Source organism: Diaphorina citri, unplaced genomic scaffold (assembly GCF_000475195.1).
Source record: "Diaphorina citri unplaced genomic scaffold, Diaci psyllid genome assembly version 1.1 scaffold143, whole genome shotgun sequence".
NCBI classification, from domain to species: domain Eukaryota; kingdom Metazoa; phylum Arthropoda; class Insecta; order Hemiptera; family Psyllidae; genus Diaphorina; species Diaphorina citri.
This window is the reverse complement of record NW_007377580.1, coordinates 128550-151937: the sequence shown is the minus strand read 5'-3', so window position 1 is coordinate 151937 and position 23388 is coordinate 128550. Positions and strand designations below refer to the sequence as shown.

The 23388-nt window shown below is 37.7% G+C and overlaps 2 protein-coding genes and 1 long non-coding RNA gene across 3 annotated transcripts; all 3 read left to right on the top strand.

The window, feature by feature from the left end:
* The first annotated feature begins 265 nt into the window (after nucleotides 1-265).
* On the top strand, nucleotides 266-15143 carry LOC113465287 (synaptic vesicle membrane protein VAT-1 homolog-like). The gene is made up of 9 exons (XM_026820387.1): nucleotides 266-315; nucleotides 7369-7459; nucleotides 7905-7912; nucleotides 8356-8524; nucleotides 8961-9146; nucleotides 12232-12512; nucleotides 13091-13259; nucleotides 13939-14124; nucleotides 14885-15143. Exons 1-9 carry the CDS (start codon nucleotides 266-268, stop codon nucleotides 15131-15133), a joined length of 1389 nt encoding a protein of 462 aa, XP_026676188.1. The 3' UTR covers nucleotides 15134-15143.
* On the top strand, nucleotides 7976-9136 carry LOC103504982. The gene is made up of 2 exons (XR_003390303.1): nucleotides 7976-8524; nucleotides 8961-9136. It is a non-coding gene; the product is annotated as an uncharacterized LOC103504982 (long non-coding RNA).
* On the top strand, nucleotides 11754-23373 carry LOC103504981. The gene is made up of 8 exons (XM_026820386.1): nucleotides 11754-11838; nucleotides 20376-20509; nucleotides 20764-20878; nucleotides 21302-21492; nucleotides 22249-22386; nucleotides 22579-22716; nucleotides 22957-23108; nucleotides 23226-23373. The coding sequence occupies exons 2-8, from the start codon at nucleotides 20396-20398 to the stop codon at nucleotides 23371-23373; spliced, it is 996 nt and encodes a 331-aa protein (XP_026676187.1). The 5' UTR covers nucleotides 11754-11838; nucleotides 20376-20395.
* The last annotated feature ends 15 nt before the right edge of the window (nucleotides 23374-23388 follow it).

Below are 23388 nucleotides of genomic sequence, written 5' to 3'. Positions count from 1 at the left end.
TAGATTTAGGCAAAATGATCAAAATCTATTGAAAATGAAAGTCTTTCAACATGATTATGTCAGTCTTTGTTACTCAATTTTAAGTGGCAGAGGGAGAGGTCCTTATCCGGGTCAAAGCATGGTAAGCTCACATTTCCCACTTCCATATGTTGCTTGAGTTTTCCGCATCTCCCTTACTTACCATATGGTAGATAGAGGTTTTATACATTTTGGACCCTTATTTTCTTTTATTACTTGATTCTTCAATATTTCATTTCATGCATGTATGTTTGTGTCAGTGGCAGAGGGAGAGGTCCTTATCCGGGTCAAAGCATGGTAAGCTCACATTTCCCACTTCCATATGTTGCTTGAGTTTTCCGCATCTTCCTTACTTACCATATGGTAGAGGTTTTATACATTTTGGACCTTATTTTCTTTTATTATATACTTGATTCTTCAATTCATGCATGTATGTTTGTGTCCTAACAATGTTATCTACCAAAGACCAAACATAATGAAATTTGGATATTATAATACGGAAAATTCGCGTCATGTCGTTCGATATGATGAGTAAACCACAACCTAGGCTAACATCAATGTTTGTGTCCTAACAATTTTATCTACCAAAGACCAAACATAATGAAATTTGGATATTATAATACGGAAAATTCGCGTCATGTCGTTCAATATGATGAGTAAACCACAACCTAGGCTAACATCAAAGTAGGTAAGGATAAGTTGTACCTCTAGCTACATATTAGTTCTATTACAATAAATAAATAAATACTAATAAAGAAGAAAAAATAAGTAACGTAGAAGGCATGGTCCGTTGAGTACTCGCTTTAAAACAAATTATAGGCATGACGCATGTTGTAATTGCATAGGTTAATGCTTACCTACATAACATAAAAGGTATGATTTGAACAAACCAGTCGTAGTTAATGATTTGTTAATTTGTTACTGAGATCGATACAAAGTTTACCATTTGGCGTTACGGCCTAAGAGCTTTGGTCTTTACAGCGTTAAATAGTTCTGTAAATCCTAACATCAAAGTAAGGATAAGTTGTACCTCTAGCTACATACTAGTTCTATTACAATAAATAAATAAATACTAATAAAGAAGAAAAAATAAGTAACGTAGAACGTAGAAGGCATGGTCCGTTGAGTACTTGCTTTACAAGTTAACAAATTATAGGCATGTTGTAATTGCATAGGTTAATGCTTACCTACATAACATAAAAGGTATGATTTGAACAAACCAGTCGTAGTTAATGATTTGTTAATTTGTTACTGAGATCGATACAAAGTTTACCATTTGGCGTTACGGCCTAAGAACTTTGGTCTTTACAGCGTTAAATAGACGAAATTGGACGAAATTTCAACAAAATTGGACGACATTCATGACAAACTAAATGGACAGATTGGACAGTCATCGAAAACTTGAAATGTATTTCGTTCAATTAGGTACCTCTTTCTCTATTTTGATTTAACAAAATTTCAATTTCATTTTAACCTTAACAATTCTGTCTGAAAAGAATTCTGTGATTTTGGCAGCCCAAACTTAGGGCAGTCCGTCAATAATTTTTTTTTATTGTTGGCCTAAGTATTAGCCTCTTAGTCTAAGTGGGGTTCGACTTCGACCTAAGTGAATCTCTTTCTATTTCGCCGGTTCGTAATCCATTTCGGGTCAACAGGTTGTTGTCTGTCTTTAGATTTACTAGATAAAATGGAAATTTGTATTTGTACTACTACTATTATAACCATCCCGGCAGACCGAGTCCAGGGAATGAGCAATGGGTAGCTCTGGAGACGTTACATACCCTACTTTAAATGCTTGTTCGTGCAGACATAAGCTTTTGACTAGATTCTCTGATTCTCTCACGCAACTGTGCTTTGAATTTCAGCAGCGACATGAAATTTTCGGTGCCGCAGAAGACTACCTATTTAAGTATTTACCTATGAGAGATTCAAAACAAATTCCTTTTTACTGGTACCGATATTAATGTAGGTTCAGGTTCAGGTACCTATTTTTTACTTTTTTCAAGGGAAAAATCCAACTTGTAGGTAGGTGTGTTAGTTTGAACACGTACTGTAGGTACTTTTGATACATTAGAAACCCCTACGTGGGACCTATTTCACAAAATGACGCTCTAATACGACCGACCTATAAATTAGATCTACCATTTACCTCTTTAGATTGGATATCAATTTGTTTACAGGTTTATTTAGAAGCTTAGAATATGCAGTTTCGTTTACTTGGCGCCCTTGTTGATATCTAGGCTAACTTCTTTATGTAAAAACTATGGATATCAATTTGTTTACAGGTTTATTTAGAAGCTTAGAATATGCAGTTTCGTTTACTTGGCGCCCTTGTTGATATCTAGGCTAACTTATGTAAAAACTACCTAACATCAAAGTAAGGATAAGTTGTACCTCTAGCTACATACTAGTTCTATTACAATAAATAAATAAATACTAATAAAGAAGAAAAAAATAAGTAACGTAGAAGGCATGGTCCGTTGAGTACTCGCTTTACAAGTTAACAAATTATAGGCATGTTGTAATTGCATAGGTTAATGCTTACCTACATAACATAAAAGGTATGATTTGAACAAACCAGTCGTAGTTAATGATTTGTTAATTTGTTACTGAGATCGATACAAAGTTTACCATTTGGCGTTACGGCCTAAGAACTTTGGTCTTTACAGCGTTAAATAGACGAAATTGGACGAAATTTCAACAAAATTGGACGACATTCATGACAAACTAAATGGACAGATTGGACAGTCATCGAAAACTTGAAATGTATTTCGTTCAATTAGGTACCTCTTTCTCTATTTTGATTTAACAAAATTTCAATTTCATTTTAACCTTAACAATTCTGTCTGAAAAGAATTCTGTGATTTTGGCAGCCCAAACTTAGGGCAGTCCGTCAATAATTTTTTTTTATTGTTGGCCTAAGTATTAGCCTCTTAGTCTAAGTGGGGTTCGACTTCGACCTAAGTGAATCTCTTTCTATTTCGCCGGTTCGTAATCCATTTCGGGTCAACAGGTTGTTGTCTGTCAGTGGGAAAAACATCTCTGGCCTTGACGAAGGGTTGAAGGGTGTGGTGATGGTAGTGAGGGTGGGTTGGAGAAGTAAATCAATAGACATTTCCCTGTCTGAGGCGCAACAAGACTCACGCGCCTTTACGTTGTGAAATTGTGCGTTTGCTGGTCTCCCACGCATCTTATCACGAATATTCCACTTCCCCTTTCCGCCCTCTTCCACCACCTACCTCCCTCTCTCCCTACTATAAGTCCACCACCCACCTTCCCCTCTCCTCATGGATCTACCTCCTATCTTCCCCTCTCCCCAATATGAGTCCACCACCTACCTCCCTCTCTCCTCATGGGTCTACCTCCGCCCTCTTTTGAGTCTGCCCTCTGCCACCTTTGAGTCTACCCTCTCCTACCTTTAAGTCTGACCCTCCTATATTTGGACTTTGGACTTGTAACCACCCCTCTCCGTTCTTTATATTTAAACTTTGGACTTATAACCACCCCACTTGGGTTTCCTCACGACTTCATGCCCTTTTAGAGTTTGGACCGGGTCATTTTCTACGAATGTCTAAAGATTTTCAGATGTTGGACTTTTCTTACTCCCTCAGTGGCTTGTTGGGGAGGCTTCATGGATATTTATTTGGACTTTGGGATTTGAACTTGGTCATTTTCCACACCAATAGGTCTTACTTTTCATGTTTGTCAGTAAATACTGTGAGGTTTATGCTTATAATGAGGATGTTCCTGCCTTGGTTGATCTCGTCAACATTCAATCCAACTTCGAAAAACAAATCTCTGTTGGAGCCTTTTTTCCTTTTTCTTCGCATTTTGCCGTGTACAGATGGGTTCGGCGTTTTTCGCCAGCCTTTTAATCAGCCCTAATTAGGGTGATTGTTTTGGGATGACATTTGGTTTTGGCTACAAATTTTACGAGTGGAGCCTTTATTTATTTATCTATAATTCGTTACCTCCGCCCTCTTTTGAGTCTGCCCTCTGCCACCTTTGAGTCTACCCTCTCCTACCTTTAAGTCTGACCCTCCTATATTTGGACTTGTAACCACCCCTCTCCGTTCTTTACTTGGGTTTCCTCACGACTTCATGCCCTTTTAGAGTTTGGACCGGGTCATTTTCTACGAATGTCCAAAGATTTTCAGATGTTGGACTTTTCTTACTCCCTCAGTGGCTTGTTGGGGAGGCTTCATGGATATTTGGACTTTGGGGTTTGAACTTGGTCATTTTCCACACCAATAGGTCTTATTTTTCATGTTTGTCAGTAAATACTGCGAGGTTTATGCTTATAATGAGGATGTTCCTGCCTTGGTTGATCTCGTCAACATTCAGTCCAACTTCGAAAAACAAGTCTCTGTTGGAGCCTCTTTTCCTTTTTCTTCGCATTTTGCCGTGTACAGATGGGTTCGGCGTTTTTCGCCAGCCTTTTAATTAGCCCTAATTAGGGTGATTGTTTTGGGATGACATTTGGTTTTGGCTACAAATTTTACGAGTGGAGCCTTTATTTATTTATAATTCGGTTGAACGAGATAAGAGTGAGCGAGAGAGAGAGAGAGAGCGATAACATTTTGACCTTTGTAAAATATTCCCGTTATCAGTAATAATGATAACAATAATAATAAAAAGGTTTCCAAGGGAGGTTGCAAGAAGGGGAGATTCCATACAACCAATATGATTCAGAGATCAACATTACTTTTATTGAAGTCTTCGCTGATTGAATGTGAACTTTTTTCTAGTCATGCTAATCATCTACCCAAGATAAATCGAAAAAATGCTGATTTTCATCCCACGGTTGTCTAGCTTGGGTACCTTATACACTATACAGGGAGCAGACCTGTGTCTTGCTGTGGGACTGTAAATAGGGATCAGAGCAGTCAAATCCTAACCAGCCTGGCCAGCTGGAGGTTACAAAAGCTTTATCATGCTTAAAAGGAAAAGCACAGGTCCTCATGATGGTTGACTACGATTCAGGACGGGCCAAGTAATCTTGGCTAGAGACCATCAACCCCCTTCGGTGCAGCTAGACCACTACAACAACATTTTCAGTCCATGTAGATAATTGGATACGTTGCGTTGTCTTCATAATACGTATGTACCTATAAAGAGGTCCACAAGTAATATATGCTACATACGTGGTCCTAGGTCCTAATATTGACAGCTGTAATATCCCCTGATAGCCCAGATGTAACAAGCAGCCATAGTAAATAGTCCACATTTTATATCACTTGTGACTAAGCACTGGGAAATCTACTATGAGCTCATCACAATAACAAGATGTCCTTATGAGTCAGCAATAATATCAATCCAGAAACACTCTCAAGTACCGATAAGGACGTCTTGTATTGCTGAATGAAATGTTTGGAACCATATACTGTTGTATATGGGTGTGTGCTTTTGCTTACTATATTGATATAGGTATATAGGTACTACATAACTTTTAGGTCTGATTAACCCACTTTTGTTGTCGAGTGGTCAAGAGTGCTGAGTTCTTTCTATTTATGTAGATTCTAACGTATCTTTATTATTTTCTTACTCCGCCCACCTTTTTTCATTACCCTTCTCGGTTATAGTTTGTCTGTGCAGGTATACCGTAACGATATTCCCTGGCTCTACGGGCTACTTGCCTCTCCGTCTTCGTAAAGCCACTGGCTCCCAAATTCTTACCATCCCCGGGATTCAAACCTGTACCCCATCGCGTGGACGAAATATCACGTCCTAACCATTCATTCCAAGGCAAGAATTCAGACGGCTCACGCTTAGGTTATTATTAATAATTTTATTAAAATAGGAAAGGGGCTTGAGCAGACACCCTAATAAAATTTCAACCCATGACGTCACTTTACTTCAATAAAAAGAAGTGTTTGTTTCAGCTATAATATTTGGCGACGGGATGTCTAGCCTTTGAGTCGCTCTCGTTTCTATGTTTGATTGAAGGGTTGGAGTTTCGAGGGCAGAGTGCATATTGTTTTATCGTCTGAACTCATTATTTCGTGCAGTCACAGGACGTATACGTGATGTTTTAACCATTAACTCTAATAAGTTTTTTCATTATGTCTAGCTAGAAAGTTACAAAATATAGATATTTATGTATGTAGGTTCCATTGTTATTGATTTACTGACCAACTTGGCACGGTATCTAGGGCTGAGGCTAAGGGTCTCTAAGTTCTGCATGTTAGCAAGCTCTACCAGGAGGGATATTAATGTGAGTTACCCTCATAATATAGGTTCGTAAGGAGTTTCATGTCAAATGTCGGAGTAATTGTTCTAATTGAGCACAATAATATACCATTATTCAGTCGTTATCTCATTGCCACTAATGTGTAACAAGGGGTTCATATTGTATTGAAATCAGTGACAAAACGCGGGGTTTGTATTGTAGGTTTTAGATCAGTGGCGTAGAGGAGTAAAGGTATAGGGCTATGATGATAAAATGGAATAGGACATACCTTATTTATCGTGCCCGAATAGAACTTGAAAACCCCTTTACCCCAGCAGTCTAAACAGGGTCTCATATGTTAATACTTATATTTTAATTTGATATAAAAAAAGAAAAAAGTGGATTAAAAATTAAACAAAGTTAATGATATTAGAGTTAGATATAAAATTTATGCAAGGTACCTAGCGTGATGGTTGCAGTCACACTCTGGTGAACTTTAATTTCATGCATTTCCTTTCTTTCTACCTGTGAAGTTTTGCTAGCTCTGAAAATAGTAACCTGCCTAAGTGAGGAGATTAGTAGGTAATCTAATAGGTACATAGGTACCTCGCTAGCTACAAAAATAAACATTAGCTGTACCTACATATCGACTTATTATACCAATGCTTTTAAGACCTGTTACTATGTCTATGTTGTAGTTCTCAATTTACCCTCATACGCCTAGTGGTTGACACACAAAAGGTGACATCAGTAGGAGGTCTAGGTTCCATTCCTGACAAGTTTTGACACCTTGATTAGAATTCAGGATGTTCTTTACATTTCATAATTATGAGGGCAAGTCCATTTAGTCCTCTTTTTTCCAAGAGCTTTGATAAAGGGAACTGTAACTGCTAGGGTTAGGGTCTTATCGTCCCGAAATCGAAGACGGAGGGAAGACAAAATAGGAGAAAGCCAGCCGTTCCGAGAACGAACCTTATCCCTTCAGGATAAAATCCGCCCGGGCGGGAATCGAGTCCGCGACCTAGCGCTTACAAGGCAGACGCTATGCCCACCAAGCTAACTAGGCTGGCTACGTTTAGTCCTCAGATTCGACAATCAGGAAGTGTCTTTTCTCTGACATTTAGGAAGACCTAGTTTTCTTCAATTTCTCTTATGTTTTTCACATTTTATTTCTCTTACAGCGGACTCAGTTTCCAGGACTTGATGCTTCGACAAGGTGCTATCGATTCTCCTCCTAAATGTCCCGTCACTTTGGGATTCGAGTGTGCTAATGTATTCTTTTTATGACTAACATTACCGTATTACTATATATTTAGCTACTCACATTTTGTTTTCCAAGAAAAAAGGGTACCTTTAGAATATTTTGTAATAAATGTAAAATTTTACTACGTATTAAGTAGTATGATAAAACCACTTATTGGCTAGCTACCTTTAGAACTCCCTAAAGCGATAATGGGTAATTTATTTATACTGCTCGAATAGGACTAAAGAGTCCCTTTAACCCAGCAGTAGGCTACTACTATTATTGTGGTCAAATTCTCAAATAATGTTGAGGATAAAATCTCATACCTCGGCTGGGATTGAACCCACGCCTTCTTGATTACCAGGCGAGCGTCTTGACTACTACAATATAGTAGTAGGTACTACATTACCGAGGCAGATAGATGGATATATATGTTATAGTTATAATTTATAATACTTATGATCTCAAATTCAGACTTTTAAGCCTTGTCACTGTATTACTGCCAAGGTGTTTAGTGACGGGGGTTTTACCCTCCATTCGGTTGAGTTTCTACGAATCTACACATGCACAAAAAACCCCTTTGAGGCTTAGGTGTAGGGGCGAACAACTCTAAAGGGTGGGTTGGTCACCCATCTGAATACAATATCACGTACAACGTCGGTCAATTCCAGTCATCCATTGGGAACTGGTGGTACATTCAAAGCGCTTTCCCAGCAGGCTTCTCTTTTTTTTACTACCTAAAAAATTAACGATTTGTTTTTCCGTGTCCGTGAGATGGGCATGGCCCTTGCACCTAGTATCTCACCGTGAAAAAATATGTATAATCATCACCTAATATCTCACCGTGGAAAAATATACGTATAATCATCACCTAATATCTCACCGTGAAAAAATATGTATAATCTGTATAATTTTTTTCCCCCAGGATCGCTCCCGAAGGTGTCGATGTGGTTTTAGATTGTATTTACGGCGAGGAGTGTAATCGTGGCTACAGCCTTCTGAAACCATTGGGCAAATACATCCTGTATGGGTCTAGTAATGTAGTGACTGGCGAAACTAAGAGTATCTTCAGTGTAGCGAAATCTTGGTGGCAGGTAAGTACCTAACAGCTGTAACTTTTTTATTTTATTATTTACAAGGTTTGAAAGAGGGAACTGTCACAACGAAGGTCTTATCATCCCGAAATCGAAGAGAGAAGTGGGACAGGGTTGTAGAAAGCCAGCCGTTCCAAGAACGACTCTTATCTGTCAAACATGAAGTTGGCTCCCGCAACCTAGCGCTTGCAAGGCAGACGCGCTACCTCCTAAGTAAAGTAAGCTGACAAAGTGGGATTACCTACCTCTGAATTGGGAATAATGGAGGATCCATTTAAACCGTCCTCCTTTATGTCTATGTCATACCCTGCTGGATCCAGAATTCAACCTAATCCCCAAGGATTTTGAATTCAATTCCGAGATAATCCGCATTGGTAAAAGTACCAACTTAAGACAAAAGCAACAGATTGACACATTACGCTCCAACTCTTTTCAGGTGGATAAAGTCTCCCCCATCAAGCTGTTTGACGAAAACAAAACTCTGGGTGGATTCAATTTGCGCCACTTCCTACATCACCAGAACGGATCAGCCACAATCCATTCTGTGTATGATAAGGTCATTGCCCTGTGGAAGAAAGGCAGTATCAAGCCAGTCATTGATTCTACATGGGCGTTGGAAGATGTGAGTAACATTTCTTAAATTCTTGATTTCAAAAGGTCACAGCTATTATAATTTTATAATTGCTCGTGCTTTGCCAAAATCCTCTCTTGTAGATTTCGGCAAAATCCTCTCCTGTTGCACATTTAGGAAGTATGAGGAATATTTCTACAAAAATTTCAGTTTTCTAAGTGTTGATGTTCTGCAGATAGAGCGATCAGCGCCGTATCCAGGATTTTGTCGAGGGGTGGAGGATGCTCCGAATTTATTTTCGGAGTCTCTGTCCACTTCAGGCAGAACTTCGCGTGCTATAAGCACAAGATCTTTAGCGTCCTGTGTAGAAGAAAATCTCAGATGATCCATTGTCTTCTTGAGCGTAAATTGATCTCGAGTTCGCGTCTCGATTATGTAAAGTACTTTCTCTTCCCGTTGCACAATAGCTGCTAGCAATGAGCTAGGCAGCCATGCAACCTAAGCGAGGGTGACGAATGCCTAGTGGAAAATTGGCATGTAAATACGTCAGGTACGGTTTACATTGTGGAGAATAGAAGAGAATTTGCCTTGATAAATATGGTTTTTATCCTAAGATCTGTGCTTGTACCTAAGGTCGAATCTTCTGACCAAATTTTGAGTCACTTTTACTGACCCAATTGAGATGAAACTTGTATGACATTTCTACCCACTCTGCGTACAAAGTACGGTAATACTAGTGAGTCGACCTGGCGCCTTTACCTCACCCAGTCTGAAAGGGCGGGCCAGGAAAAGCCAGAAACACGCGATGGCCCAGATCACCCATCCAGATACCAACTACTAAGATGAAACTTTAGAACTCATTTCCCCAGTGAGATGAAACTTGTATGACATTTCTACCCACTCTGCGTACAAAGTACGGTAATACTAGTGAGTCGACCTGGCGCCTTTACCTCACCCTGTCTGAAAGGGCGGGCCAGGAAAAGCCAGAAACACGCGATGGCCCAGATCACCCATCCAGATTAAGGAGCGCGGTAGCGCTCCGCCCCGCCAAGTCAAGAAAGTTTGATACCAACTAGGTACTAAGATGAAACTTTAGAACTCATTTCCCCAATTGAAGTTATTTCTGTTTTCCAGGTCATTTGACCTGTAGGATCTCGCACTGTCCTTGCTCCCAATATGACTATACCGTTGCGTGTTGCTTTGGGCGTCATAAAAAAGAAGTGTTTGTTTCAGCTATAATATTTGGCGACGGGATGTCTAGCCTTTGAGTCGCTCTCGTTTCTATGTTTGATTGAAGGGTCGGAGTTTCGAGGGCACAGTGCATATTGTTTTATCGTCTGAACTCATTATTTCGTGCAGTCACAGGACTCACAGGAGGTATACGTGATGTTTTAACCATTAACTCGAATAAGTTTTTTCATTACCTATGTCTAGCTAGAAAGTTACAAAATATAGATATTTATGTATGTAGGCTCCATTGTTATTGATTCACTTAATGTATTCTTTTTATGACTAACATTACCGTATTACTATATATTTAGCTACTCACATTTTGTTTTCCAAGAAAAAAGGGTACCTTTAAAATATTTTGTAATAAATGTAAAATTTTACTACGTATTAGGTAGTATGATAAAACCACTTATTGGCTAGCTACCTTCAGAACTCCCTAAAGCGATAATGGGTAATTTATTTATATAAACCACTTATTGGCTAGCTACCTTTAGAACTCCCTAAAGCGATAATGGGTAATTTATTTATATACTGCTCGAATAGGACTAAAGAGTCCCTTTAACCCAGCAGTAGGCTACTACTATTACTGTGGTCAAATTCTCAAATAATGTTGAGGATAAAATCTCATACCTCGGGCTTGGATTGAACCCACGCCTTCTTGATTACCAGGCGAGCGTCTTGACTACTACAATATAGTAGTAGGTACTACATTACCGAGGCAGATAGATGGATATATATGTTATAGTTATAATTTATAATACTTATGATCTCAAATTCAGACTTTTAAGCCTGAAATCTTGTCCAAATATACAGAGAGGCCCAAGTGCTATGATTTCGCAGAGACTTTTGGGACACACTTTTAAGCCTGAAATCTTGTCCAAATATACAGAGAGGCCCAAGTGCTATGATTTCGCAGAGACTTTTGGGACACACTGTATGTATGTATGTAGTGTGTAGAGCAGGGATGCACATTATACAAATACCTACTTAATTATACATAAATAAATAATAATAATATTGACTCTTTGCCTATATTATTTTCTTTACCATTAAGCATATTGTAGGGAAAGCTGCACTTAGTAAAAAATATTTTTCTTTCTATTTTTTACAACTTTAATAATAATTAGAGGCCAATTGAGGGGCTGGTTGAAATATCAGAAAAAAGGGCAGGCATACAAAAAGAACACCCAATGTTTATTATTAATTTAATGTAATTCATATAAATATTTATTAAATCGTAATTAACTTACTAAAATTAAATAATTAAAACTGATCGTGTTGAAAAAATTGGTGGCAAATTCTTAAATAATATTTTCTACATCTTTTTTAGCTTCATAACAATTGTACTCACAGGCTGCAAGTTACAGCTTACATTACTAAAATCACACAGGGTACTGTTTCATTTGCAGTACAGTAACCAGTCAGTCATCATTGCAAGTTAAATTCAAGTCAGATTTCCATGATGGAGCTCTCAGTGAATAAAGTGACCCAAAGTCTTTAGTTACCCACATAGGTAAAATGTTTCTCATCTAGTAAATGACGGAGGCTCTTTTCTTTATTTGAAAGCCTTTTCATTTGTCAGACTTTTGGCAAAGCATAACATACATGGGAAACATTGTCTTTGCATGAGGTAAGTAAATTAGAGAAGATCAGATCTGTTTAGAGAGACTGCTCAAGTGATGATAAGACCTCCCTAAGTATAGGTCCTACATTTCAGGAATAGACCTTGATGGAATTCCCATAATCACTGTAAGTTTTTTCTTTGTCCACTTCAGGCAGAACTTCGCGTGCTATAAGCACAAGATCTTTAGCGTCCTGTGTAGAAGAAAATCTCAGATGATCCATTGGTATGGCAGATACAAAAAGATATCTTTTCTGTATTCTGCCATTTACCATTCGGCGAAAGCTAAAGCCTCTAAAACGTATGGCAGATACAAAAAGATATCTTTTCTGTATTCTGCCATTTACCATTCGGCGAAAGCTAAAGCCTCTAAAACAACAACAACAACAGCTGCTATTGTGTAATCCTTTCTTCCTATTTCAGGGTTTGGCCGTGGCTCAGTTATGTAAAACAGTGGCCGATGTCAAGTTGTTTGGAATCGCGTCCAAATCCAAGCATGAAGCTCTAAGTGCCAGTATTGAACATCTGTTAGAGAGAGGCACTGACTATGCATCAGAAGTGCGAAAGTAAGTACCCCTATGAGTTCGTTTGATCGATACCCAAGTAAGCAAAATAGGATTCTATCCGGGAAGAACCGAGGATCCGGGTACAGGATCAGGTTATCCGATCCTGTACCCGGATTCTATCCCGATTTTACCCGGTTCTAACACTAACCCACTAGAATCCAGTTTAGAGAGGTTTATTGTCACTGTATTACTGCCAAGGTGTTTAGTGACGGGGGTTTTACCCTCCATTCGGTTGAGTTTCTACGAATCTACACATGCACAAAAAGCCCCCTTTGAGGCTTAGGTGTAGGGGCGAACAACTCTAAAGGATGGGTTGGTCACCCATCTGAATACAATATCACGTACAACGTTGGTCAATTCCAGTCATCCATTGGGAACTGGTGGTACATTCAAAGCGCTTTCCCAGCAGGCTCCTCTTTTTTTTTAGTACCTAAAAAATTAACGATTTGTTTTTCCGTGTCCGTGAGATGGGCATGGCCCTTGCACCTAGTATCTCACCGTGAAAAAATATGTATAATCATCACCTAATATCTCACCGTGAAAAAATATGTATAATCTGTATAATTTTTTTCCCCCAGGATCGCTCCCGAAGGTGTCGATGTGGTTTTAGATTGTATTTACGGCGAGGAGTGTAATCGTGGCTACAGCCTTCTGAAACCATTGGGCAAATACATCCTGTATGGGTCTAGTAATGTAGTGACTGGCGAAACTAAGAGTATCTTCAGTGTAGCGAAATCTTGGTGGCAGGTAAGTACCTAACAGCTGTAACTTTTTTATTTTATTATTTACAAGGTTTGAAAGAGGGAACTGTCACAACGAAGGTCTTATCATCCCGAAATCGAAGAGAGAAGTGGGACAGGGTTGTAGAAAGCCAGCCGTTCCAAGAACGAATCTTATCTGTCGAATCTTATCTTATCTGGCACGGTTGGTCTAGTGGTAACGCGCTTGCTTACCATGCAGAAGGTCCCGGGTTCGAATCCCACCATCGACAAAAATTTGCACTCGTTTTTCGATTGCAAATATTTCAACGGGTTACTTTCTGGTGTTCTCGTGTTGACCCAGCACCTAAATGGGAAGTATTGTGTCTCTTCTCGCCCATCTGATGAGAGGCATACTACGGGATGGACATGCTACGACACAGGCCACATGCGTCTAATGTAGCAGTTGTTCCATTGCTACGAAAAAAAAACGGCTACCTCCTAAGTAAAGTAAGCTGACAAAGTGGGATTACCTACCTCTGAATTGGGAATAATGGAGGATCCATTTAAACCGTCCTCCTTTATGTCTATGTCATACCCTGCTGGATCCAGAATTCAACCTAATCCCCAAGGATTTTGAATTCAATTCCGAGATAATCCGCATTGGTAAAAGTACCAACTTAAGACAAAAGCAACAGATTGACACATTACGCTCCAACTCTTTTCAGGTGGATAAAGTCTCCCCCATCAAGCTGTTTGACGAAAACAAAACTCTGGGTGGATTCAATTTGCGCCACTTCCTACATCACCAGAACGGATCAGCCACAATCCATTCTGTGTATGATAAGGTCATTGCCCTGTGGAAGAAAGGCAGTATCAAGCCAGTCATTGATTCTACATGGGCGTTGGAAGATGTGAGTAACATTTCTTAAATTCTTGATTTCAAAAGGTCACAGCTATTATAATTTTATAATTGCTCGTGCTTTGCCAAAATCCTCTCTTGTAGATTTCGGCAAAATCCTCTCCTGTTGCACATTTAGGAAGTATGAGGAATATTTCTACAAAAATTTCAGTTTTCTACGTGTTGATGTTCTGCAGATAGAGCGATCAGCGCCGTATCCAGGATTTTGTCGAGGGGTGGAGGATGCTCCGAATTTATTTTCGGAGTCTCGCCTACGGTAAAGGAGAAAAATAAAGCTAAATACGTGAGAGCGATAAGTGTGTGGTGTGAATGAAAAAGTGGATGGATCTCGCTTTTAAAGATAGGGCTTTTATAGCTGTCCAGACTATGTAATCTTACTCTTCACCTCAAAAATCTTCATTTTCTTTTCTCCATGTTCTCGGAGTCTCGCCTACGGTAAAGGAGAAAAATAAAGCTAAATACGTGAGAGCGATAAGTGTGTGGTGTGAATGAAAAAGTGGATGGATTTCGCTTTTAAAGATAGGGCTTTTATAGCTGTCCAGACTATGTAATCTTACTCTTCACCTCAAAATCTTCATTTTCTTTTCTCCATGTTTCGCTTTTAAAGATAGGGCTTTTATAGCTGTCCAGACTATGTAATCTTACTCTTCACCTCAAAAATCTTCATTTTCTTTTCTCCATGTTTCAGGTACATGAAGGCATGCAGAAGATGCACGAACGTAAAAACACATTTTCTTTTCTCCATGTTTCAGGTACATGAAGGCATGCAGAAGATGCACGAACGTAAAAACGTAGGCAAAATCGTTTTAGACCCAAGTTTAGAGCCAAAACCTAAACCTGCCACTCCCGCCAAAGAAAAGGGAAAGAAGGGAGACAAAGAGAAGGACAAGGAAGACAAAGAGAAGAAGAACAAGGAAGAAGAAGCTAATGGAACTTCAGCTTCACCAGGTATTTATAAGACTTTTCTTAAGAGGTTTGACAGAGGGAACTGTAACTTATAAGGTCTTATCGTCCCGAAATCGAAGAGAGAAGGAAGACAGCAAAGGAGAAAGCCACGAGAACGAACATTGTTCGTTAAGGATAAAATCCGCCCCGGGCGGGAATCGAACCTGCGGTCTAGCGCTTACAAGGCGGACGCGCAACCAACCACGCTAACTAGGCTGGCCCGGTTATTTAAAACACCCATTGGAGAACTTTGGATAGATAGAGAAGGGATGTAATAAAATATAGGCAAAAGAGGAATTTGTGAAATAGAAATAGAATACATAGAGAGCAACAAAATACTAACAAATAAGACGGATTACAGAAAGACCAATAAAATCTTGCGATTAAAAGAAAATGAGAGAAGAGAAATAGGTATAAGAGAAGTTTGTGTCTCCAAAAAATGAGCAAGAGATGGGAATTATGAGGAGAATTATCAAGTATGGACAGAGTTTGTCACTATTGTACAATATAAAATAATTATAATTGAAGAAGTTTGATAGGCAACTGTAATAACAGTGGTCTTATTGTCAGAAAATTACAGAAAAGACAGTTAGGATGAAGAACCATTAATGAATAACTCAAACTACTCAGTAAATGATTTTTGTGATTGTTTTGACTTTCAGATTTCCATGGAGCACCCCCAACCACTGACCACATGGACTCTGCTCCCCCACCTCGTACTATTCCCTCCTCTCACATTGAGGAGGGTGAAAATTTCTACCCTCACTCTTCTAGCCATGCCATCTCCCCTCCTCCTCTCCAATACACACAGTCCACATCAGATGGTCTGTCACAGACATTCTCATCATCTGATGTAAGTGGAAATGCTGTCAATTAAATTCAATTAAACCAAGAGCACAATTTTATTACCTATACTGAGATAACATGTACATAGCATGCTGCACCTAAGAATGATTCAAAACCGTCTTGATTGATCTCAACATGAGGCAACATGCAGGATGCTTCAAAGATTTTGATATGATCTTAGAGAAATTTAGCCTTAAAATGACAATATTGAGCTATTTTAAATAAGTGGCATTACCAGTTTACATAAATAGAAAGTTAAAGGTTTTTTTACAAATGAGGAAGAATAGCAAGGGAAGCAAAATATCCACAATAATTGTAGAGATAGTAGTTGTTTTAACCCACTTGACTACTACAATATAGTAGTAGGTACTACATTACCGAGGCAGATAGATGGATATATATGTTATAGTTATAATTTATAATACTTATGATCTCAAATTCAGACTTTTAAGCCTGAAATCTTGTCCAAATATACAGAGAGGCCCAAGTGCTATGATTTCGCAGAGACTTTTGGGACACACTGTATGTATGTATGTAGTGTGTAGAGCAGGGATGCACATTATACAAATACCTACTTAATTATACATAAATAAATAATAATAATATTGACTCTTTGCCTATATTATTTTCTTTACCATTAAGCATATTGTAGGGAAAGCTGCACTTAGTAAAAAATATTTTTCTTTCTATTTTTTACAACTTTAATAATAATTAGAGGCCAATTGAGGGGCTGGTTGAAATATCAGAAAAAAGGGCAGGCATACAAAAAGAACACCCAATGTTTATTATTAATTTAATGTAATTCATATAAATATTTATTAAATCGTAATTAACTTACTAAAATTAAATAATTAAAACTAATCGTGTTGAAAAAATTGGTGGCAAATTCTTAAATAATATTTTCTACATCTTTTTTAGCTTCATAACAATTGTACTCACAGGCTGCAAGTTACAGCTTACATTACTAAAATCACACAGGGTACTGTTTCATTTGCAGTACAGTAACCAGTCAGTCAGTAAATCTTAATGAGACACAGTCAGATTATTATTTTCCAAGGTTACCTAGTTATAGGGCTGACGAAAAACACCGACCCCGTCTGTACACGGGAAAAGGCGAAGAAAAAGAAGAATAAGAAGACCTAGTTATATCAAGTGTCTTGCTAGCGAAAAAATTAAAGTGCAATAATTTTTCGTCAATATTTCAGTGTAAACAAGCTAAGTAAAACCATGTAAAAATAGCCTTTTTAAAATTAAAATAGAATCTTATCTCTTATAATAATCTGTCACGGGAGAGAAATTTGCTACTTCCTTAGAATGTGGACAACATAAGAAATACCATCACATACAAGCTATATATAAAAAAAACGTACTTTTTGAAGTCAATAGAGTAAAAAGTCTTGGTAACTGTTTAAAATACATAAGGAAGCAAATCTTAAATCAATGGTTACTAAGTTACTATGGTTAGAGAGAAGAATTGTTTTGAAGACAAATCAATAATACTATCAATGAGATTTGCAAAAATCTTTGACTCATAAACACAAAACATACAAATGTCTAAAATCCCAAGTCTAGTGGGAAAAAGTAGTGTCTAGTGAGAAGAAAAGAGGAATTTGTGAAATAGAAATAGAATACATAGAGAGCAACAAAATACTAACAAATAAGACGGATTACAGAAAGACCAATAAAAATCTTGCGATTTAAAGAAAATGAGAGAAGAGAAATATAGAGACAAGACATTTTATTCCCCAATACCAATTAAAAGTTTGTGTCTCCAAAAAATGAGCAAGAGATGGGAATTATGAGGAGAATTATCAAGTATGGACAGAGTTTGTCACTGCAAATTAGTGATGTAACTCTTGTGGAGAAAACAATAGAAAATCTCGACCCCACTTGATGTTTTAATGCGCAATGCCACACTATAATTAAACTTAACTAGTTCTAGAAATTAGATTAGATAAACTTAATCCAATGTTTGAAATCAACAAATTGGGTTGCTTAATGGCCTTAATCTAATTCGGTGAACTTTAATCTCAGAGGGGGGAAGAAATTTGTATCCATCAATGTCATAGTGGGCACTGTGCCGATTATCGATCAATTAGGCAATCATTGTACCATCACGTCTTTTCCACATTCATTAGATTCTTATACCTATGGCCTAACTAAGCAATGTAAAAACAAAATTAAACTTAAATTTATACAAAATATAGATAGATTATATTAAGCATGCTTGCCACAAATGTCAATGTTACAAATGGTGTTCGAGGTCATTCACATTGAAGTAAAACATAAGATCGGCGTTTCTTGTCAGTCCCTCCCAGGCAAAGAAACATTTTACCTATGTGGGTAACTAAAGACTTTGGGTCACTTTATTCACTGAGAGCTCCATCATGGAAATCTGACTTGAATTTAATTTGCAATGAAAACACAACTCGGAAGAGTAGAATGAAGAAAAACAGGAAAAACTTGGTCACTTTATTCACTGAGAGCTCCATCATGGAAATCTGACTTGAATTTAACTTGCAATGAAAACACAACTCGGAAGAGTAGAATGAAGGAAAACTTAGTCACTTTATTCACTGAGAGCTCCATCATGGAAATCTGACTTGAATTTAACTTGCAATGAAAACACAACTCGGAAGAGTAGAATGAAGAAAAACTTAAGGATGATTAGGATCCAGGAAAATTTTCTTGGGAATGAAAATTGAAAAATAAACACTTTTCCAGTTTTCCAAAAGAAAACATCTGATAGGTACACGCTAAGATTTGTACAGTGTTGCCAGATGAAAAATAAAATAAAAATTCCCTGCATCTGAGGAAAAAATTCCCTGCTAATGATATTTATGTGAAGCCGTATTTTTTTTGTGACTTTTATTCAAGATGGTTCAGTCAAAGAGATTCTGCTTTGGACGTCCACACTCGCTACCACAGACCACTCATGTATTTTCAATGTTTATCTGATAGAGGGCTTCTGAGGGATATTTTGCAATTTTTTTAATAAAAAAAAAAAAAATCAAGAATGTTCAGGGAGATGATTTAAATGTTTTCATGCATGCGGTCTGTGGGTAATCACACTAATCACCATGAAATATGCTTTGGCAGTCAGGGTGTTGAAGTTGAAAATGGAATAAAGAGTCACATAGTAAAAATACGGCTAAAATATGTCTATGCCAAAACTTTGTACTTTTTCCCTTACAAAATGTAAAATTCCCACCTTTTCAGTAAAAGTTCCCTCAATGTGGGGGGAAATTTCTCTACATGCGATATCTGGCAACGTTGCAGTAAAGTGTAGCAATAGCAACTTACAACTTAGCAACTAGCAAGTGCTGTGAAAAGTGAAAAACTTCAAAGAAATTTCCTTTTTCAGAATTTTCAGTTTTCTTTCCTTTATCATAAGATTCAAAAGTCAACCTGTCCACAACCTGAGAAGTACCTACTTATTTGATAAGTGATTTTGATCTCCAAACAACCTAGGAAGTGTCTAGTTTTTCCCACTAAACCTTGGGATTTTAGACATTTGTATGTTTTGTGTTTATGAGTCAAAGATTTTTGCAAATCTCATTGTAAGTATTATTGATTTGTCTTCAAAACAATTCTTCTCTCTAACCATAGTAACCATTGATTTAAGATTTGCTTCCTTATGTATTTTAAACAGTTACCAAGACTTTTTACTCTATTGACTTCAAAAAGTACGCAGTCAGTCAGTAAATCTTAATGAGACACAGTCAGATTATTATTTTCCAAGGTTACCTAGTTATAGGGCTGACGAAAAACACCGACCCAGTCTGTACACGGGAAAAGGCGAAGAAAAAGAAGACCTAGTTATATCAAGTGTCTTGCTAGCGAAAAAATTAAAGTGCAATAATTTTTCGTCAATATTTCAGTGTAAACAAGCTAAGTAAAACCATGTAAAAATAGCCTTTTTTAAATTAAAATAGAATCTTATCTCTTATAATAATCTGTCACGGGAGAGAAATTTGCTACTTCCTTAGAATGTGGACAACATAAGAAATACCATCACATACAAGCTATATAAAAAAAACGTACTTTTTGAAGTCAATAGAGTAAAAAGTCTTGGTAACTGTTTAAAATACATAAGGAAGCAAATCTTAAATCAATGGTTAGAGAGAAGAACCGTTTTGATGACAAATCAATAATACTATCAATGAGATTTGCAAAAATCTTCGACTCATAAACACAAAACATACAAATGTCTAAAATCCCAAGTCTGACGGAGGCTCTTTTCTTTATTTGAAAGCCTTTTCATTTGTCAGACTTTTGGCAAAGCATAACATACATGGGAAACATTGTCTTTGCGTGAGGTAAGTAAATTAGAGAAGATCAGATCTATTTATAGAGACTGCTCAAGTGATGATAAGACCTCCCTAAGTAGGTCCTACATTTCAGGAATAGACCTTGATGGAATTCCCATAATCGCTGTAAGTTTTTTCTCAGGTGCAGACATCCCTCCATGAATGGCTTGTAGCAGTGGAGGAGATATGAACAACGAGGAGGTGGTGGTTGGACAATGGCTGGATCCATCTCAGCAGAACAAATCCGAACACAACTCCAACCTGATGCTCTTTGCTGTAAGTTTTATTCAATTAGCTGAATGGGGCAAGGGGATGATAAATTCAACTAAAGGCAACTGCTACGAAAACCTTTGAACCAATCAGAAAGCACCTTTTATTACTTGGTCTGTGTGTCACAACTATAACTCTAAAGATGTGTAAAGGAATATTTGATGATGTACTACGCATTTGGTAATATTGAACATAAGCCCAGTTTTTTTTTTTATTTTTGGTATGACAAAGAATCATAGAGTTCATCCTTATTTTTTCAGGTGGAGTATGTTCATGGACAAGATGGAGTGGTCACAGAACAACTCTTATCTACTAGAAACTACCCCACATATAGCCATGGAGAGTCTCAGCAATTTGTTGACATCAGTGAATCAGGTACAATGTTGGATTTGTTTAGTACCTGATTCTCTCATGGACCAAGACCAAGTGTGAATAACTAAGTAGCAAAATTTCTGAAAAATAATACATTGATCCCCTTTTTGCTATCCCCTCATTTTATAAATGTATATCTTAAATAACTAGGTAACCCATACAACCAAAAAATTGTGCCCCAAAATTATCCTCTGTGCATTTTCTGGCTCAGAAGTACCTACCTTTGCTACAATTATTGTCTTGATGTATAATAAATTGCTAATTGTACAATATAAAATAATTATAATTGAAGAAGTTTGATAGGCAACTGTAATAACAGTGGTCTTATTGTCAGAAAATTACAGAAAAGAGAGTTAGGATGAAGAACCATTAATGAATGACTCAAACTACTCAGTAAATGATTTTTGTGATTGTTTTGACTTTCAGATTTCCATGGAGCACCCCCAACCACTGACCACATGGACTCTGCTCCCCCACCTCGTACTATTCCCTCCTCTCACATTGAGGAGGGTGAAAATTTCTACCCTCACTCTTCTAGCCATGCCATCTCCCCTCCTCCTCTCCAATACACACAGTCCACATCAGATGGTCTGTCACAGACATTCTCATCATCTGATGTAAGTGGAAATGCTGTCAATTAAATTCAATTAAACCAAGAGCACAATTTTATTACCTATACTGAGATAACATGTACATAGCATGCTGCACCTAAGAATGATTCAAAACCGTCTTGGTGGAAATGCTGTCAATTAAATTCAATTAAACCAAGAGCACAATTTTATTACCTATACTGAGATAACATGTACATAGCATGCTGCACCAAAGAATGATTCAAAACCGTCTTACATCTGATGTAAGTGGAAATGCTGTCAATTAAATTCAATTAAACCAAGAGCACAATTTTATTACCTATACTGAGATAACATGTACATATCATGCTGCACCTAAGAATGATTCAAAACCGTCTTAATTGATCTGAACATGAGGCAACATGCAGGATGCTTCAAAGATTTTGATATGATCTTAGAGAAATTTAGCCTTAAAATGACAATATTGAGCTATTTTAAATAAGTGGCATTACCAGTTTACATAAATAGAAAGTTAAAGGTTTTTTTTTTACAAATGAGGAAGAATAGCAAGGGAAGCAAAATATCCACAATAATTGTAGAGAAGAAATTTAGCCTTAAAATGACAATATTGAGCTATTTTAAATAAGTGGCATTACCAGTTTACATAAATAGAAAGTTAAAGGTTTTTTTACAAATGAGGAAGAATAGCAAGGGAAGCAAAATATCCACAATAATTGTAGAGATAGGTAGTAGTTGTTTTAACCCAGAAAATTCAATTATTGTATTTGTGTTTATATTCCCCAGAGCTTTCTACAATTATCTTCAGAGCAATGTGCAGAAATGTTGAAATCTGGTGTTGCTGTGAAGCTGGAACTTGTGTTACCCAATGGAAGTCTAGCATATGGTGTTATGGAACCTGTCACCAAAAGCATTAATGTTCAGGTACATATTTATGAACACAGTTTACAAAGTAAGCGGCGCTTATGAGACTAAAGATGAGACCTCCAGTAGAAAGTTGTATTATTAATATTAATGTGGTCAAATGATGAAACCAATTGGAAAGGGGATAGAGATAGGTAGTAGTTGTTTTAACCCAGAAAATTCAATTATTGTATTTGTGTTTATATTCCCCAGAGCTTTCTACAATTATCTTCAGAGCAATGTGCAGAAATGTTGAAATCTGGTGTTGCTGTGAAGCTGGAACTTGTGTTACCCAATGGAAGTCTAGCATATGGTGTTATGGAACCTGTCACCAAAAGCATTAATGTTCAGGTACATATTTATGAACACAGTTTACAAAGTAAGCGGCGCTTATGAGACTAAAGATGAGACCTCCAGTAGAAAGTTGTATTATTAATATTAATGTGGTCAAATGATGAAACCAATTGGAAAGGGGAGGGGGCTTGCCTTAGATTCTAACCAACTTTTTTTCCTCCCACTAGACGAGAGTCTTGCTCACTTCACTACTGCAACAGGGGTTAGATTCTAACACCATTTGTTCCATGATTCCAGATCCCCAACGAATTCCTGCATACGTTGCGATCCCAGCATGCCCAGGTTGCGGTAGATATTACCCCATCCACCGAGCCTGACAATACCGACGGTCGCAGGTTCGATTTCTCCCCAACGAATTCCTGCATACGTTGCGATCCCAGCATGCCCAGGTTGCGGTAGATATTACCCCATCCACCGAGCCTGACAATACCGAGGGTCGCAGGTTCGATTTTCAGCTTCAACTAACTCATGACCCGACGGAAGTACGCAGGTTCGATTCTCTCCAGGACTCCAATAGTGGAAAAAGATTTGAACCGCACGTTCGTGGGACGCAAGAAGAAAGTAGATTCGAGACAGGACATGAGGGACGAAGATATGAGGCTCATCATACAGATCCTCCTCATGCGAGGAGATTTGACCACCTCACGGAAGTAGTGAGCAGTCGGATAG